The sequence below is a fragment of the Impatiens glandulifera genome, chromosome 7 (genome assembly GCF_907164915.1).
Source record: "Impatiens glandulifera chromosome 7, dImpGla2.1, whole genome shotgun sequence".
Lineage (NCBI taxonomy): Eukaryota > Viridiplantae > Streptophyta > Magnoliopsida > Ericales > Balsaminaceae > Impatiens > Impatiens glandulifera.
In genome coordinates, this window is record NC_061868.1 from 4,634,869 (window position 1) to 4,653,895 (window position 19,027).

Here is a 19,027-nt window from a genome sequence, read left to right on the forward strand (position 1 = left end):
AATTCTACAACCCATAATGTCATACTCTTCAAATAATCAATTTTTTCTTTCCTTTTCAAATCGAACATTATAATCTCATTTATGTAGCAAGTGCGTATGATTTGTATAGTGTGAATGTTTTTGCATGTTGTTTTGTAATTTTATAATTTTAACTAGAATTCATTGGGTGGTTCTTTATCCTCATTTGGTATGTTGCTTAAACGATTATTTTATATACAAATCTGAAATAAGTTACATAAAAACAAAATCTCATCTTCTCGGGATCATAAGACAATATGTGAGTGTGTATGTTTTGGGTAAATGGGCAAGAGTTGGCTTGGATGTTAAGGTTCAAAAAAGCTAAAGAAAGTGAAGAAGGGGGTATTGGCCAAAGAAGAAAAAAGAAACATTGAAGAAGAACTTGCTTTTATAAGGGCTCTTCTATCCATGCCAATGGATATCTATTTACCCAATATGGGGTTATGTTTGGTTAGGTTGCTTTCCTTTATGCTTTCTTTTCCTCAATAAAATTATCAGACAAAAACTAAGGATGACTATTTCAATCACAAAACAACATATCAATAAATTAAACATTCTATTGAATAATTCAATGTTTAATTGTTTTAATATAGAACGAAAAATATCAATTTTTTTAATGAATGCTCATGTCCTTAACATATGGGGGCTTAATTTAAAATATATATATATATATGTACATAAGGTAACACATGAGGATTACATAAGAGTTTCAAATTTGACGAAAACCAGGTTTTAACATAGTATAGAAAAGTGTCGCAGGTATATTAAATTTGGCAGTAAATGGAGGTAAGAAATTGGGATATATTTGGAATGGAACCAGTTTCGTTTATTAAACTGGTTCTTGATGAGGAGTTGTTACTGTAGGTCCAAATGGTGGCATTGCTCCGGTTACTATTGTAGGTCCGGGTGCTATAGTAAATTGTAGACCGCTTCGTTGCCCAACTTGTATCATAAACACAACTTCACTTGCTACAAGTGCTTCCGTTTCTTCCTGCCTTTCGAAAAAGTAAAAAAAGATTCGTGATGTTAAAGATAGTGACTTTTAACACAACCCCCCATGTTACCTTTGGAGTTAAAATTACTTGGTAGAGTGCTTGTTTGAATTATGTTCATCTCATAATTGTTATTTAAAATCACTTAATTATTTAATTTCAGCTCTGACTAAAATCATCCAAAATGCAATTTTAATCCTGAAAAACTTAATATTTAGATATGAAATGCATTATACATGTACATGTGAAGAAAATAGAATTATCAGGAAAAGGAAGGCACTTTGCGAAACATGAAGGCCCTTCACGAAACAGGAAGGCGCTTCACGAGAAGTCTAGTCGCGAGAATCAAATGAATCTTCCCTGAAACGTAACCGAATCAGAGTATCATCAACTTCATCATCGATAAGATGAACAACCACGATGAACAACCAAGATGAACATAAGAAAATCTCATGATTTAGGGTTTGAAGATGAACATAATGAAAATAAGAACATAAATCGATATAATCACCTGATACTAGAACGGGTTTTCGTCGTCGATCTGTATAATGTGTTCGTTTAAGGTTCCGCCACCGCCGTCGTGAGAAGTGAGAAGAGAGGGAAAAGAGAGAGAAATAAAATAACGAAATGAAATAATTTGAGTGTTTATATAAAAAAAAAATTCCCTTCGCGTTACGCGATAAGGATATATTTTCGTCCAAAAAAAATAAAGTGATCACCAGAGCTATAAAAATTATCAGGTGATCACGGATGCAAATAAAGACATCTTTAGGGTCATTTCGTCAAATTTCACTGTTGAAGTTTGTTAACTTTAATTGTGACGTGAATGATCAATTGTTTGATGTATTCTTTTGTCTGATCAGATCTCTACAGTTTCTATGAAAAATCACTTATTCTATTTCATTTTAAGCCATGGATAGTTCTTAGTTGATTTATTATTTGCTCCAAAGAGTTGTGTTTAAAACTTGATTCGATAGTCTTGTTAACGCTCATTTCTCAAGCAAGACAAATGATCGGTAGAGTTATGGTTCTTGAACTATCATTGTGTAGTTAGGTCAACCACTTTTGTTCTGTGTTCTAGAACCTTCTGAATTTCCTTAATGTTCCTATGAGATTCTGCCAATTAATGTTGTAATGTTGAATGAAATGGAGCTGACTCCAGAAATTCGAGAAACTAAGAACGACGACATCAAGATGCTTGGTTCTTGGACAACGGCGCTAGCAATCACATGACTGACGATAAAGTGAAGTTCTTTGAACTAGATGAGACAGTCACCAGAAAGGTGAAGTTCGGAGATGGTTCCACAGTACAAATTTGTGGAAAAGGTTCTATCACGTTCGAATGCAAAAATAGCGACCAGTGACTTCTCGATGGAGTTTTTTTTTGTATTTGGAACATGATAGAACCTTTTTCGAACTTCACTTTTCCGGTGACTGTCTCGTCTAGTTCACAGAAGGTCGTTTTATCGCCAGTCATGTGATTGCTAATGCCGTTGTCCAAGAACTAAGCATCTCTTGATGTCCCATCGTTCTTAGCTTCTCATCAACATATTTACATGCTTCTCTCATGGCAAGTCTATAACCACTAATTATTGATGCTGGATGAATCTCATTTCTTACCAAATTGTTGGCTCTCTTCAGTAGCTATAATCACCACCGAAATCGTCCCATTCCCAACTTCACAATCTTGAAGCTCAGCCAGCTCAACAATCACCTTCGCAGCTGGATGCTCAACTTCTAGTATCTTCAGCATTGTAGTCAGGGGCGGAGCCAAGTACAAGCCGGCCCGGGCTGTAGCTCGGGTAGCCTTAAACAGCCTGTAGCCCGGGTAGCCTTAAACAGCCTGTATGTATTTTATCAATAACGACGGTAAATTATCGTCGTTATTGGTTCTTTTCCGTCGCTAAAAGACATTATTATAAAACTAGCCCGGATAGATTTTTTTAATAAAAAATTAGCCCAAGTAGGTTTCAAATTCTGGCTCCGCCCCTAATTATAGCTCCATCATTTATAATTGTTACATCCCCAGTATCATCAACAAGCATCTTGTCCAGGACAATAAGCTATACCAATTGTTGGCATAGGAAAAGAATCACAATTAGAGAAAAAATTCTATAAAATTTTTAATTTTTTAAAAACAATTACGAGAGTTACTCCCTTTCTCCTTTTTTTTCTTCTATATTGAGAGAGCAACATATATTTTATTTAATCAAGTTTATTGCAAATTTTCCACATTATTACAGATGAATGCAGATATTATGTTTTCCACATTATTACAGATGTTTTGTCTGCTAGGGTTTCAGATTGATTAGAGGTTCATGGAGTTGGCTTCAAGCCCACGTCATTATATTTTTCGTTCCTAAAGAGGCATTAGATGATCATGTTACGATGTTACGAGAGGATTTTAGGGTTAGGTTTTCTAATCCTTAATAAGTCGACAGATTATTAACGAAGTCGGCAGGTTCGGTAATTTCGTTGTTAATAAGCTGTATTCACACGGCAGGTTTTTTAGTCTGAAATAAGCTGTTACACAGCATATGAAAGGTCTTGTAGTAGTTGAGTAACTGCATTAGTTATAACAGAAGGGCAGTAACAGCTGACAAGGCCAAGGCAGTTAGAGAGTTCTGTAAAGGGGTGAATGATTCTGTCTTAAATACTTGCTCAACTGGAATAGAAACCACGGCGGATGAATTGACTCTTCAGGTAACCTGATTAACTCTTCCTATTCTCATTCTGCATCTATTCTAATCTCTTCTTCTAATTCAATCTCTTCTTCCTATCAATTGCTGCAATTATTCTCATTCTCTACTCCTCTAATCTCTCGTCTTATCGGCAGTTACTAAGGTATTGTCAATCCTAGATTACATATTATATACGTATAGTTCTCATAATATCAGATCATTTCTTGGAATATAGTTTAGCAAAAACTTGATGTAATGAAATTTAACATCTTGCAGTTGCAGTAATAATAATGCATATATACATTTAGAGCTCAAGCTTAAGTTCTTTGTTTGTTTGTTTTCTCCTTTCTTCTTTTTACAAGTGTGCTAAAAAGTATTTGATTCCAACTATCAGGAACACCAGGTAAGCACCAGTGAATGCAGTCTGCATGGTGAATTAGATTGGCTTTCTGCTCCTCCGTCAACAACTTACCTCCCAGCTGAATGAGCGTCGTCGATTATGTACTCTGATAGGTGTGTTATGTTGATCATATTGATGGGTACTTTCATCTTCTCCACTATGCCTGTCACTACACTCATCATGTCCTTATTAGAACCTGTTTCCCAATGCCCCTTCCCTTCTTCTTCGTAATTGGCCTAGTTTCGTTAAAACATTTAGTCACGTTTTTCCTGTTCCAATCCTAGCTTCTATATTAAGAGGTCATCAACGAGCATATCAATTGTTTGTTGGGTTTTAAGTAATACTATAATCTTAAGGAAGAATTACAACTAGACTTAGATTGATGGACAACCTCGTGTGGGCGTAGGTGACGTGGTGGTGAAGAACACACGTAGTCTTGTTTGGGTTGATATTTGAGTCAACCCAATTTTCCCAAGTCTTTAACCAACCATTGTGTCCAATTCTTCAGTTCCGTCGTCGTCGCCATTAGCAAATGAACCCCATCTGCGTCAAGTTGAAAAAAGCCAATTTCTGTCCTAAATATAGTTTTCAAAAGTTTCTGTATTTTCAAATGAGGCCGATATTTACAATGCTCTTACCCTGAGGCTGCTCAACATATGTATTAAATGCAAGAATATCCACGCCTACCGAATACTTAGCATGTTTCTCAACTGAATCTACCTTTAGTATCCTCTTCTTTGGATCTACTATAATGTGGTTAATTGTCTGAATTTTAGACTATTAAGAACAGCGCCTAGTAGAACTCGACCGTGGCATTGTATTCTTGTAAGCTTGTAAGGGGAAAATCAAGAGAGAAAAGGAAAAAAAAAGTATAGTTCGCGTCACGAGATTATTCGTGAAGTAATATAACATAATAAAATGTAACATTGACATCCTCATTGATATTTTTTCAATAGGAAGGATGTGAATGCAAAGAATGCGAATGCGAAAAGATCGATCAAAAGGGAAAATTTTACGATGGCTGTCTTCGCATACAAGTCGCTTTGTTTTTCGTTTTGTTCGCCGCTTACAGTTTAAGGTTTAGGTTTAGAGAGAACGGGAAGAAGACCGATAATAGAGAACGGGGAAGAAGAGGGACAGAAAAAATAGAAGAAAATATATTAAATATTGAGATTATTATGACATTTCACATGCTACATTTTCGCGTCACAAGAATACATGTTTCGTGACGCGAAACGTATTTTAAACTTTGTACATATTAAAAAAAAAAAAAAATTATTTATGCAAACATTATAAGACTTAATTCATTTCTCCCCAAAACCGGTCATTATTGGGTTTATATAGTCAAATTTCCCTATTAAATTAGAATGTGTTTCTTATTTAAAACTTATATTAAGTATTTCCCGCCTATTAATATTTTATGTCCGTACATTTTGACTTATTGACTAATTTTGTCGTCGTTCACTTTTGTGCTATCGATCATCTTCTTCCGCGCTCCATTTTCTCCCTGCTTCCGATTGAATCAGACTTGTCAATTTAGCTGATTCATCGTTACTATTTGAAGTTCAAATGGTTATCCGCTTCTCCACGAAGCTACTCATACTCTTCATGGCCTTTTCATGTTCTCTTCTGTATAGGTGAGAAAAAATTATATAAATCTAGGGTTTCTCGTCCATCTTGTGTTGATCTGTGATACTATGTTGTATACATGACCAGCTTGTAATTATTCCGTCTAGTTTGGTTATTACTTTTCACAATTTCTGTAGATCGAATCTTGAAGTTCAATCCGTTCAGATTGTAGTCGTTAATGGTGTTGAATTCTTGATATTACATTCATCTGGTAGAAAGTTTGGTGGAATCTGTTGAGAGATGATCTATTTTCAGCTTACTGTTGTTTTGGATTGTAGTTTTATGTAGAAAGCAATAACGCTGAAGAGTTTTCTTCAATCTTATTATAAGGTGTAATTAAAAGGCTTGGATGAACTATGATTAAGTCTTGAGAAGTCTCTTATGAATGTGGTTTAGTTATTACTAAATTATTCTTGGTGTAAACTTCAGCTCAATGGTTAACAGGCTAGTAGTGGAATTTAATTGTCCAGCTGAGTAATCTGCATCGAGAGTCCTGTCTGCGATGCTTAGTTTAGTTGATATTTTTGATTAGCTTAGTGGAGTTTTGAGTGGATTAAATATCCAGAATGATAACATATATTCCTTAGTCTGATTTATATTAGAGAAGTCAAATTTGTCAACATAAACAAAAGATCATAACTTCTTTTTCCATGTACTGAATAGATGCTAGTATGATATATAATAATTTTACATGGTTAGCTCTACTTATATTTGTATTGTGCTATTGTTGCACAAAATTCAGAAAACCTCTGAATTTTGTAGAAAGGATGATATTTTAAAGAGATGCTTAGTTAATATTGAATTGTAGAGAAAGGCCCATGATTAGTCTTTCAAGGATAGTATAATGGTAAACTTGAACCAATATATCTCATCAAGCAAATTGTATTCCTCTATTTACCAGAGGAGGAAGCTAGCACACCCCCCAACCACAATCATGGCACCCCGAGACATTTGGTCTCTTAGGCAAGACTCTTTTCACTTGAGTTATCCTAGTGGGTATAGTTCTATTTATTAAGAATAATGTTTTTGATTGAAATATATTATTCTGAAAGTAGATTGTGTTTTGTCATATTTGTTGTGTTGATATCATCCTGGGTCTGCTTCATGATTATTTTTTGAATGACAGATGTTTAGGGAATGATATTGCAGAGAAGGAGAGAACACTGGCGATAATAAAACCAGATGGATTGTTAGGTAATTATACAGATGACATAAAAAGAGTTATTTTGCAATCTGGATTCGTTATAGCCGATGAAATGGAAACTCAACTTCATGAAGATATTGTGAAAAGTTTTTACTCTGAACACGCCTCAAAAAGTTTCTTCCCACATCTCGTGGACTACATGACAAGGTATATTTTGTTTACATATTCCTACAACCATGTTGTTATCAACCATCACTTTGGTTCTCATTCATAAACATCTCAATAATGGTCATTGTGAACTGCCTGAGTACAACCCTTGATTACATTGAATCATGTTAATAACTAATCATTGCTTCTCAAAAGCTGTTGAAATGGTGACAAATTTACATATTATATTTCTCTTAATAAATTAAAGACAAAGGTTTTTCTTAACAATCATCTTCATTACCGCCACCTCTATAACTCTATTTCAAGGATCTGTTATGATATAATTTCTTGTGATGATCTCCAATAGAAGGAATAGGGTAAGGGTGTCAAGTGTCAGATCATGTCTCTGCTTGAATCCGGTGGTGAGTGGAATTCAGGACCTTTGATCTCTTCTGCAAGATTATGGGTCTTTGATTTTTTATTGTGATTTTAAATAAAATGGAAAACTTAAAATGTAATACTGGTTTTTTGGGAAAACTTAAAATGTATGGTTAATGGTTGCTTTTGGAGTGTCAAATTTCATAATGAATCAAATTAGAGTGAAAACACACTTTGTAGATTCAGGATCAGTTCATGTAAAACAATGGCCTGCTTATATCTCGACCCTCTTGTTCACATTTTTAAATACTCTTTTACCATCTCTGCTGCGCTAGTCTATGCAATGGAGGATCAAATTTTGCATTGTCCACTCTTCATCAAGTAAATCATATTTCTCACCTTTCTTAGTTGCTTCTTTTTGAACACTTATTCTTAGTGGACCAGTGGTGATTATGATTTTGGAGAAACTGAATGCTGTTGCTGATTGGCGTGCATTAATTGGACCAACTGATGCAGCTAAGGCTAAGGTTACTCATCCTCAGAGGTTCGATCATTCAGTTATTCCTCATTATGTATAATTCTTTATCACTTTAATGACTGATAATAGGGGCTTCGTTTTATATCATTCCACATCTGATATGTTTGATCTGTTCACAATAATGTAGAAAACAATATTTATCTGATCTAAAATAATAAAATCATATCTAGAAAAAAACGATATACCAAATGAACCAAAAAATTACACTATTTTGTGTACCAAATGAAACAACAAAAAATGAAACAACAAAACAGACTATAATTTGGATTATGTTCTAGAAAACAGTTTAATCATGATCTAGGAAAAATCTTATACCAAACAAAAGACTATCACTTTTAATTTTATTTTGGACAATTTAACAATGCGATCGCAATTGTAGTAGAGATTGTGACAAAATATCATTTTTCGAATAGGCTCGTTGTTTATATCAGGTTTCTTTTTAACTCATTCTTTTTCATGAATTTATTATAAGTTAGCTATTTCTCTTCTTCCAGCATCCGAGCCATGTGTGGGATGGATTTACAAAGAAACTGTGTCCACGGTTCAGATTCACTGCTATCTGCTACCAAGGAAATATCCATTTTATTCAAAAAGATATCCCCAGGTTAGATAATCGTAACTCTTATAAATGTCTTGCTGTTATTATCCTGCATGATAATATTTTGCAAATCTCTTTCTTTGTGATTGTGCTTAATGTTGATTCTTTTACATGAAAATTCTCTTATTCTCATGCTGTCGAATAGTGTCCTTTATCTATGTAAAATCTGGAGCCTTATCCAATAAAGTCAGAAGTATTACTCTTTTGTTGATTATGCCAATATTAAAGTCAGAGTATCACTCTTTTGACTGCCAATATGAGATATAATCAGATCTGCATGAATTTGGGATGATGTATTTTCTGTTAGTAGCATAGGTAATATATATGAGATGTGAACTAAATTCCGTCAAGTAGTATATGAGTTTCCATGCTTTTTTGCTGCAGAAGTTCCTGTGTTACATGATGAGTTATAAAGAATAGGCATCCTGAGAAGCAATATGTTCCTTTTCCACCCGCAGAAACCAACCCCCAAAATGGATGGTTTCACCGTTGTCTCTGATGAAGAAATAATGTTATTCCTGTATTCCTGTATGTCTTAAATATTAAAAAAAATTATATTATCCTGAAGATATTCAGATTTTGTCAGTTATTTTCAAGCATGTTCCTTTTAACTTATCCATGCAAAGTTTTCATTGTATATTATACTATTATGCAAATGGGGATTATTATGCTTGTTTCATTTGCTTCAAATTTTTTGCCTTTATTTTAGTTTTGCCAGCTATATATACCGAAGTTGCGGTTTAACTTTGGATCTTCTCCTATTGACCTTCCTTGTTTATTCAGCTAAAATGATATTATTTTGATGAATTGTATTTTTGGAATTAATTAGAATAATTTTGTTGAATGAAATATTGAGGATGTATTTGCTTGAAGCAAATCATATGTGTGATGTCAATATTTTATCTCATGGTAAGTAATCATACTCAATGTTTCTTCAACTCATAGATAAACATCAGATCTTCTAATGGCTTTGAAATTTTGTCATCAGTATCTCTGGTGTGAGGTGCAGCTCCTACATGAAGCCACTATGTTCAACTTTGGTAGCATATCCATAATTCCATATCTTGAACTTATAAGGTATGATTCTTAAGTCTTAACCTTTGTTAACATGTTTTCTCCTGTGCATAATGTTTTTAGTATTTATTCTTACATAAATCATACATTTTCACTTCTGGAGATGGCCTTTGCTTCCTTTTTGAGTAAATCTTCATCTGTTTGTTTCTTTATTGATATTGACAAAACATTAGTAAAATAGCAAAGCACCTTTGAAGAACTAACATAGCAAAACACAATGAGGAGCCATATAAGCCTCCCCATAAAGAACCAATGAGTATCATCATTAATTACTAATTAGATACCATTCTAGTATTTCAATTTGATAACTTACTTGAACAGACATGAACAACATCTTGACAATCTGTTTCAAAAGTACATCTTTGCCATCCTTGTTCTTCTGCAAACTGCATTGCCCATAGAACTGTATTTCTTGCCACAAGGTCAAGCAGCTACTAATGAGTAAACTCATCAATATACTCGTCAATTTTGAAATCTGCCCTTTAACACACATGATTTAAGAAGTTTTTTTTGTGTGACTGAACCCTTTTATTTTTAGCCACAGACAATAACTAATTATAAAAAGAATAAAATAAAATGTTTAAGAAGGGTTTTTATCAAAATGTTTTCAAAGTTGGAGGACTTATATAAAAAACAATAGTTTAAGGGCATATTGTCAAATTTAATAAATACTTTAAGGGCTTATTTATAGGTTTACTCAATTTTATAACGTGATTTTCTAATACTAACAAGTTTCCCCATTAAAGTATTGTAAGATCCAATGAAAGATGAGCTAGTCAAACTCTGATTGCTACTATATATGGAGGATAGAGGTCCACATAACGCAGTATCTTTCTTTAAGATGTAAAAAAACATTCCCTAATTAGCAAATCTCAACTCCCATCACGGAATATATAGGTTCTTTTACTAAACCCTAGACATCTCACTCTCACATGGCTTCTTTTTCTTTGTTTATATCTAGGGTGAGAGAAACTCCAGAGTTTTCCATCACTTGTGCCTTTTGGTACATGAATCTCGAGGACTATAAGCAAACTTGTTAATTTCATATATGACTCAATGGATGATGCAATATACTAGTATCTCTTCACCTTTCTACGTGTTCAAATTATAGTGCAATAATTTTAAGTTTTATATAGGATCATATATAAAGTTGATTTGGCTATATTTTAGAGCTAATTGAATTGGGATAGAATGTTATTATTATTTTTAAATGTTAAAACTTGTATTAATAAAGTGGTTGTTGAAGTTAGGTTCTCATAATACAAATAATGTTTATCCATCACGAATGCTATTTTTTCATGAATTGAAATTATTATATTTATTTACCTTTGCTAGGTAAATAATTTATTTGGGTAGTAATTTAACATAAAGAAATGCCTTTTGCAGTTGGTCAATGGCTGTCCTAATTTTCTATTTTATTTAATGACTTAGGACTCCTAGGGGAATTCTACAGCTTTCAATAAAAAATGAAAATTCTTATATTCGTGGCTAAGTTTTTTCTTATTTTTTTTAGCCACGTTACATAAATATATGTTATAGCTCAAATTGCAAAACATGGAATAATGAGCTTAATTACTCTCATGTCTCATTTTTTTTTTAAATTAGGAAACTAGCACTATAATTGAACCCGTGACATTGGGTCTTTTATGCATAGACTCTTGCCACTTGAGCTACCATTATGGGTTACTTATTTGAGGTTTCATTTTCGATTCTCAAGCATTTTGATTGAAGTAGGGGTCATTTAGCGGTGGGTAAGGGTTATTGTGCTAGCATTTCCTGGGGATTAGTTAATGACTCTGCCACAGCCACACTGGTAGTTGAAAAAGAATAAAACACCCTTATGAGTTTTGGTTATTCACTTGTTGTTCGTTCAGTTTTTTGAACAGAAGTGTTTATAAAAGATTAAACGGGTTATACAATATTGTTTATAAGAAATAAAATCAGTTAGTTTAGTTTTTCAAGCAAGCTTTTCCTTATTTTTTGGGTTAGAATGAAATCTTAAATTTTTATTTTGATCCGAACCCAAACACGAACAAGGCATTCTTTAACAGACAAAGTAGTTATCCTGGAGCCTTTTCTAGGCGTAATTCATGTGATTGAATTAGTGTTTCCAGCCAAGGTATTTCCTATATATGTGGCCTGATTACAACCGTCGGATGAGAAAATCTCACTTGTATCCAACATGGGCTCTTTTAAACTATAATGGACTAGCATGTACACTAGTATTATTCCATGATCAGATAGATCTCACCATGCACTGTTTGTTTGACATTTGTCCCTTTGTCTAGCTCTCTCCAGAAACCCAATGCCCAATGCATTCGTACTCTTTAGATTTGCTTGCAAAAGGATCTATATTACCTTTTTATGGTATTGAGTGCTTGCAACTAGCTGTGTAAAAACTGAGCTACAGCTTAAGGGAGCTCATTAAATAGAATGAGGTGAGAGAGAAAGAGCAATTGATTTGAGCTAACTGGTTTCAAAAGTCTGCATTCTGGGACTTGAATTATCTGCTGCTTATTCATCACCATCATCACTACTGCTACTGTTTCGTTATCTCATCATTCATCTACATTTGCATTCCGTCTGAAAAATGAAGGTAATTAATTAGTCTGATTATATATAGTTGCATACCATGCATGCATGATCTAGAGATAGATTTTGATTGTTATGTAGAGGATATTTTGGTTGATGATTTAAATGATAGTAGATTGTTGATTGGATAATGGATTATTTCATATAATATAACCCACGTGATCAAATAAGGCCTTAATGATATGTTTTGGTTTCAGTTCTTCAGTTGGATGCAGAAGAAGCTCAATGGTGGTGGACAAGACCAAAGAAAGTCGAATCAACAACTTCCAACTGCCGTGGGTAAGTTTCTTCTTTTTCTCTCAATTTGATTTGATTAAAGTTGGAATTTTTTTTCAATTTTTCTTCTTCTTCCATATGGTGCAGAAAAGCAAGAACAGTACTACTGTCATGAACAAGGGCAGCTTCTTTCAATAGGAACTCTGGGAAATCATGAAATTACAGAAAAACCCAATATCCAAAACCGGAAACAGAGTCTGATGATGTCTGAGGAAGAAAATGACGACATGTCGGACTTCACGCCGGAGGAAGTGGGGCAGTTGCAAAAAGAGTTGAGAAAGCTGTTAAGAAAGAAAGAAGTATCAGTTGCTGCTTCGACTGAGCTTCCTTTGGATAGATTTCTTAACTGCCCTTCAAGCTTGGAGATGGACCGTAGGATCTCTAACATGTCTTCTTGCAGCAGCAGCAGCATTCAACAAGAGGAAGAAGAAGAAGTGATTATTGATCGGACCATTAGAGTGATTATTGACAGATGCAAAACCATTTGTAAAGAAAGAAAAAAAGAGAAACTAGGAATTGGGAAGAAGTCAATTTCTTTCCTTTTCAACAAGATGTTCTTCGTATGTGGAAACGGCTTCAACCCATCTCCCCCCACATCCATGAGAGATTCTCGAATGGAAAAGGTATTTCATTATTCGATCTCGTCTTCTTCTTATTGTTGTTATACTAAGAATTAGACTACTGCTATATACTGCAGCTTCTGAGGACAATGCTTTCAAAGAAATTCAGTCATTCTCATAACTCAACATCATTAATGAAGAAGAATAAATACTTGGAGGAGGGAAAATCATCAAGAACTAGGAAGGAATCCGAATCAGATGAAACCGATGAGAAGAAAAACGGGCATCAATGGGTTAAGACAGACTCTGAATGTAAGTTATATAATTAACTAGCTAGTTTGATATGGATTGAAGATTTTGAATCAAAATGACCTGATTTCCTGTTTTACAGATATTGTTCTTGAGATCTGAATCATAAGTTCTTCAATATATAAAGAGAGAACAGTACACAATATCTCTCTCTTTCTCCGCTCCATCAGCAAAACAGAAACAGAAGATAGATTGGATTGGGTTGGATTGGATACTCTGGGATGATGATGATCATGATGATGGGTCAAGGCCAAAAATGTGTTTAAATTTTTGAAAGAAAAAAAAAAAAAAAGAGTCCAAGTTACCAATTTTGTATCTTTTCTGTATGTATTATTGGTATGATAGCATATATGACTTATGAAACATCCACACATGCTTTGGTTAGGAGTGAATCCAAAAGAGGCAAACATAAATATGCAAATTTTGTTACTTAAAAATAAATACAATTCCTCAGAGTATTTTCTGAAACTTTTTGATCTCTCTTATTAGCTATGTTGGCTGCAATCCTAGAGGTTCATTTTGTTCTGTATTTGATAATGGATTTGGAGTGGATTTGATCAACAAATTGAAAGTTGGCCTTTGCAGGATTGTAAGGTTAGTTCTATGTTATATTGAGTTGTCATAATTTAATTTGTATTGGTTTGGTTTGGTTTTCTCTACTAAATACTCGCCCTAATGTGAATCAAGTGAAATTTAAACAAAAAAATGTGTTCTTTTGCTGTTCTTGTGGGCATTGAAATTCTAAGAAATATACATGTAATAAGTTAGTTTATTGTAACCAAATAAAGGTGTCTGTCATATGACCAACTAAATGATCTTGAGTAAGAAAAGATTTCTAAATTATGCATAAATATATTGTAACGCCCTTATCTAAACTAATTGGCCACGACAGTATAAGCTTAGCTCAAATGAGTACATACCGAAAATATATCTATAATTTATTTATATCACTCTTATAAGGAGTCTATATTTAATCTCCCAATGTGGGATATCATAATCTCCCTAATTACAGGATCCGATCTAGTAAGCTCTTTCGGTGTTCATCTTCTAAGATGTTTCAATCCGAAGCAGATCTAGATCTTGGTAGTAGGCAAGTTCCAAGTGGGAAGTTGTGGTTGATCAGAAGCTAAATACAGTTCTCGATCGGTTTCGGTTAAGTTTGGTTTTACCTCTTATTTTACAAATTGGTTAACCGACCAGTATTGATATCGATTTTACCGATTTTGATTTTACTGGTTTCGATCGGTTAATCTGGAACCGATAATTTAATTTTGTAAATTAAATATAAAATTTATTAAATGATTTTTTTTTTTCAAAATCCTTGTTTTCGTATTCTGTTATGTTATTTATTCTTTGTTTTATTTTTTTTTATTTTATAATATAATATATTATAATAATATTTTATAAATATATTTAAATATATATTATAATATATAACCGTTTTAACACTATAATATATTTTAAAAGTCTTCATTTATAATAAATAATTATAAATTTATTTATTTATTGAATAATTTTATACAAATTATAATTTAAAAATAATTAATATATATTATTAAAAATATATAATATTTACCAAATAACTAATATAAATTATAAATATATAATTAAATTATTACGTATTAAACCGTTAGAAAAATAGTCGTTTTCGATAAAAAAAATGATTAACTGAAAACATTAGAATCGGTTAACCCATAAAACGGTAAAATTAAACCGGTAAGTTATCGGTTCGGTTATCAGTTTTCCGATTTTTTTGCATCCCCTCATCCCTAATTTTAATCATGCGATCTCATTCATAGTCTCATCCTCCCCGGTTAATACTCTGGAGACCCTACATAACACTTTATTTCTGCAATATTAAAATGTACTCTCTCTGTTACACTTTGTTCTTATCACTGCCCCGCTTTGATATCATCTGTAATGATACTTGAGTTCGGGACGTTTATACTTTATATATTCTCTAATTTTATATACAATGATCATGAAAATAAATAGAGTCACATAATATTCAACGAACACCAAACTAGTTGTACATACTAAAATAATAATCGATTGAGTTGCAAAAATATTCAATTAATTGAATTTTTGATAGCTTATTATAAGTCTGGCTCAATCATATCATTTAAAGAAAGAAAAAATTGTCCAGAAAAAAAAAAATCATCTAGTAAAATTTTGTCACAATTTTGTTCTATAGCACTATAATGTTTTTTTTATTAACTTTTCAAATATAGACATCAATCAAACTTTTTATATAAAAGATAAATAATTTTTAAAAAAATCACTGCGAATTTAAAAAAAAAAATGATAACAAATAAAAAAAATAAAGTAGATTGAATTATTATTTTTTTATTTAAATAAAAAGACATTTTAATAAGTAAAGAAAATGGGTGGGGTGTTTCCGAAACCCGGACCCGTTACCCGTAGTTGTTACGTTATTTACATATTTGCCATTATATATTTTAATTCAACTCTCCACCCTAATTTCATCTTCTTCCTTCGCAGCCTCAAATCCCCTTCTCTTTCTCTCTCTACAGATTACAGAAGAAAATACAGCGCCATCTCTCTCCTTCGCTCTTCAGTTCTCAGTCTCATCTTTTGCTCAAGATCCCGTAGGAGTTTTAAGATCCATCTTCTCTCGATCGAGCACGAATCTACCTTCAAATCCATCGTCGTTCCAGTACGAAATTACGAATCTATCTCCAACGCCATTGTTGCTCTAGGACGTATGTATCTCCAACACAATCTTACTTACTTGTAATATTGATTTGAATTAAAGAAATTTGTTTCATATCAGATTTAGGGTTTTATTTGAAATTTCAGAATTTCTATTACTGCATGTCTGTTTCTTTATATGATCTGTATTATCATTAACATGTTTATATAATGCAATTAATGAATATGTAGTAGATCTGTTTCTTCAATTTCATTCACAGATCTGTTTTTCTTTGTTTGTTTAATTTGTAACTAATGCTTAGAATGTCAAGATCTTGTTTTAATAATTAATTATATAACTGGGAAAAGAGAAAGTTTGTGCCTTTGGAAGAACAAGTGTGATTGTATAAAATTCTTATTGTTAGTTTTATTTGATGATCTTTGTATTCTTTTGTCAGATTGCTAAAATGTCTTGGGCAGGACCAGAAGATATCTATTTGTCAACATCTCTTGCAAGCTATCTTGATAGTAAGCAGTTCTCTTCTCAACTTATGTGATTTTTATGATTTTCTTTATGCATTCTTGTTCATTTTTTTTTCAAACTCTAGGGTTTAAGAAATTCTATAAAGAGGTTAGATGCCAAAAGAAATTGTTAATACAGAAGATCCTAATCTAATCATGTTTGTAGGTCACTTGTCTTCTGATTATTGGCTCTTTCTAAACCTCCTTAATCTATGTATAGTATCCTCATTTGGAAATGTCTTTTTTTCTGTTAGCTAATTCATATTAGTGAATGAGATCACATTTGGAAACAAAACTTAGTCAGAACATATTAAAAAATTCATTGACTGGATTCAGATCTAGATCCAACAAAAAAGAGTGTTTCCAAATGGGCCCTAATTGTGTTGGTGGTTCTATATTTATTAGTTTTTACCAGAAAACAAAAAAACTGCCACCTTATGTTTATCTTTCTGTGGGACTTCTTGAATTCAATGGTTGTTTTGAACAAGTATAGTATCTTATAGCTTTTGGACCTTCTTTCTCGAAAAAGTTAGAAGAAGCAATTGTTGTATACCCTTGCACAGAGAGTATATTCTCATCTCACTTATTTGTGGGTGCAGAGAAGTTGATTGTATTGTTGCGAGATGGAAGAAAGCTTATGGGCATACTTCGTTCCTTTGACCAATTTGGTATTGTTTTCTTCATCCTTATTATGTTAGATTTATCATTTATGACAGTAGAAGAAAAGAAAGAAGGATGTAATATTTGTTGTATATGAAATTATGAATGCTTGCAGCAAATGCGGTGCTGGAAGGTGCTTGTGAACGAGTTATAGTTGGTGATATTTATTGTGACATTCCTCTAGGTCTATATATTATTCGAGGGGAGAATGTGGTTCTAATTGGTGAAATGGTATGTTTTATGAAAAACATCTCTTATTACTTGCTTGCTTGTTTTCAAAAGGATAAATAGTTTAATTTTATTATTATTAGGATTTGGAAAAGGAAGAGCTTCCTCCTCACATGACCTCTGTTTCAGTTGCAGAAATAACAAGGGTAAGTTTTTTCCATCAATTTAATCAAATCTTCTACTCAACAATTGTAAACTACATTGACCCGGTGGAAAATTGGTTATATGGGTAAAATGACCTAAAGGGTACTGATATATAATAAAGTTGAGGGTATTTTGATCGATGATTTTAAGTGGGTCATTTGAAGATTAATCGAATAACCCAATCCTTGTATCTGAATTTTAAATTTCTTTGTATTTGACTGAATTTAGTTTTCAAACGTTTATGTATCTAGTCTAGAAACATTAACAATGTGTTGATACCTTTTTTTTCTTTTTTACTTTAGGCGCAAAAGGTAGAAAGGGAAGCTTCGGATCTGAAAGGTACAATGAGAAGGAGAATGGAATTTCTTGACATGGATTGATTGATTAATTGATGATTCTTGTGATTGTGTATTTATGAATCCATCCATTTCGGTCGGGTCTTTGTCCAAACCACAAAACCTGCAAATATTAACGTCGGTTTGGTGGAAGCTGCTGCATGATTTTGCCAAAGGTTTGGAATATTATATACATGTTCATCTTCCTTCCATTATGATTCCATTCTTAGATGGATGGATTGATATATATAATACACTTTCCCAACTGTGGAGAAATTTGTTGGCATTAAATCTGGGTTAATGAATGGTGTTATTAGTTTTCTTGTTTCAACTTTAATAAGGTTTTATTCACCTATATGATTTTTTCATGGCTTCTTCTACTTTCTAACCCTTTTCTAACCTACTTCATTTACATATAAAAAAAAAATTGATTAGAAAATGTCAACAATTTTGTGAATACATATTTAATTAAGTTGTATTATTAAAATTTTATCTCATTTAAATTATCAAAAATAAAATAGATGTTTCTCTATATTTTGTTTTTGAATGACTCGTTATTATGAAAACTATCCATCTTGTAACATATGAGTTGATTTGAAATTTGCATGATATTTTTGCTTAGTTTTGTTCTTTGTAATTTCACATTATACAATATTGAGTTTAATTGTTTATTTAGCAGTAATTACGGTAAAATACTGATACTTTTGAGATATCTTTTTATAGGTAATAAAATTTATGAACTTTTATGCAAAATAATACAACCATTCGATATTATTTATTTTTTTAAACCTTAACAAATTTATAATGATAATTTAATTATAAAATTAAATTTATTTAAATAAATAAAATGGTATAATATCAACATGGTACTGAAATTATGATATACGGTTAATATTAATATTTGGGATCATCGTTATGTTATTTGTAACATATCAAGATTTTGGTATATTGTATTAAATTTATCAATATTTAGTATGATCGGTATGTTAATCGGTATTTATATTTTTAACCACTTTTAATTGTTATCGGTCTATTATCTTTCGATAAACCATGTTCAATCATATTTTGGGCGGGTCAACCCATTATCCGACTCTAGTTTCAATTTAATCTCACGTATATATCCAACTACAGTTCTCGACTCGGCAATCCA

The 19,027-nt window shown here is 32.4% G+C and overlaps 3 protein-coding genes and 1 pseudogene across 5 annotated transcripts; 3 read left to right on the forward strand and 1 right to left on the reverse strand.

The window, feature by feature from the left end:
- Positions 1 to 2,619: 2,619 nt before the first annotated feature.
- LOC124946215 lies at positions 2,620 to 5,030 on the reverse strand (annotated as a pseudogene).
- Positions 5,031 to 5,563: 533 nt separating this feature from the next.
- On the forward strand, positions 5,564 to 12,436 carry LOC124910580 (probable nucleoside diphosphate kinase 5). Of its 2 annotated transcripts, XR_007096429.1 has the most exons (6): positions 5,564 to 5,728; positions 6,847 to 7,071; positions 7,826 to 7,933; positions 8,422 to 8,531; positions 9,514 to 9,602; positions 12,389 to 12,436. XR_007096429.1 is itself a non-coding variant. In XM_047451251.1 (5 exons), the coding sequence occupies exons 1-5, from the start codon at positions 5,661 to 5,663 to the stop codon at positions 8,936 to 8,938; spliced, it is 540 nt and encodes a 179-aa protein (XP_047307207.1). In that variant the 5' UTR covers positions 5,565 to 5,660; the 3' UTR covers positions 8,939 to 9,204. The 2 variants fall into 2 exon arrangements, 1 of the variants encoding a protein (XP_047307207.1); XM_047451251.1 differs by lacking the exons at positions 9,514 to 9,602; positions 12,389 to 12,436 and adding an exon at positions 8,910 to 9,204 and having other exon boundaries at positions 5,565 to 5,728.
- Positions 9,548 to 13,780, forward strand: LOC124910579 (protein NEGATIVE GRAVITROPIC RESPONSE OF ROOTS). 2 transcript variants are annotated; one of them, XM_047451250.1, is made up of 5 exons: positions 9,548 to 9,602; positions 12,389 to 12,470; positions 12,555 to 13,090; positions 13,165 to 13,339; positions 13,419 to 13,780. In XM_047451250.1, exons 2-5 carry the CDS (start codon positions 12,401 to 12,403, stop codon positions 13,436 to 13,438), a joined length of 801 nt encoding a protein of 266 aa, XP_047307206.1. In that variant the 5' UTR covers positions 9,548 to 9,602; positions 12,389 to 12,400; the 3' UTR covers positions 13,439 to 13,780. The 2 variants fall into 2 exon arrangements, with proteins under 2 accessions (XP_047307206.1, XP_047307205.1); XM_047451249.1 differs by lacking the exon at positions 9,548 to 9,602 and adding an exon at positions 11,948 to 12,195.
- Positions 13,781 to 15,828: 2,048 nt separating this feature from the next.
- LOC124945836 (sm-like protein LSM1B) lies at positions 15,829 to 18,245 on the forward strand. The gene is made up of 6 exons (XM_047486339.1): positions 15,829 to 16,059; positions 16,447 to 16,516; positions 17,110 to 17,178; positions 17,286 to 17,401; positions 17,482 to 17,544; positions 17,845 to 18,245. Exons 2-6 carry the CDS (start codon positions 16,456 to 16,458, stop codon positions 17,920 to 17,922), a joined length of 387 nt encoding a protein of 128 aa, XP_047342295.1. The 5' UTR covers positions 15,829 to 16,059; positions 16,447 to 16,455; the 3' UTR covers positions 17,923 to 18,245.
- Positions 18,246 to 19,027: the final 782 nt, after the last annotated feature.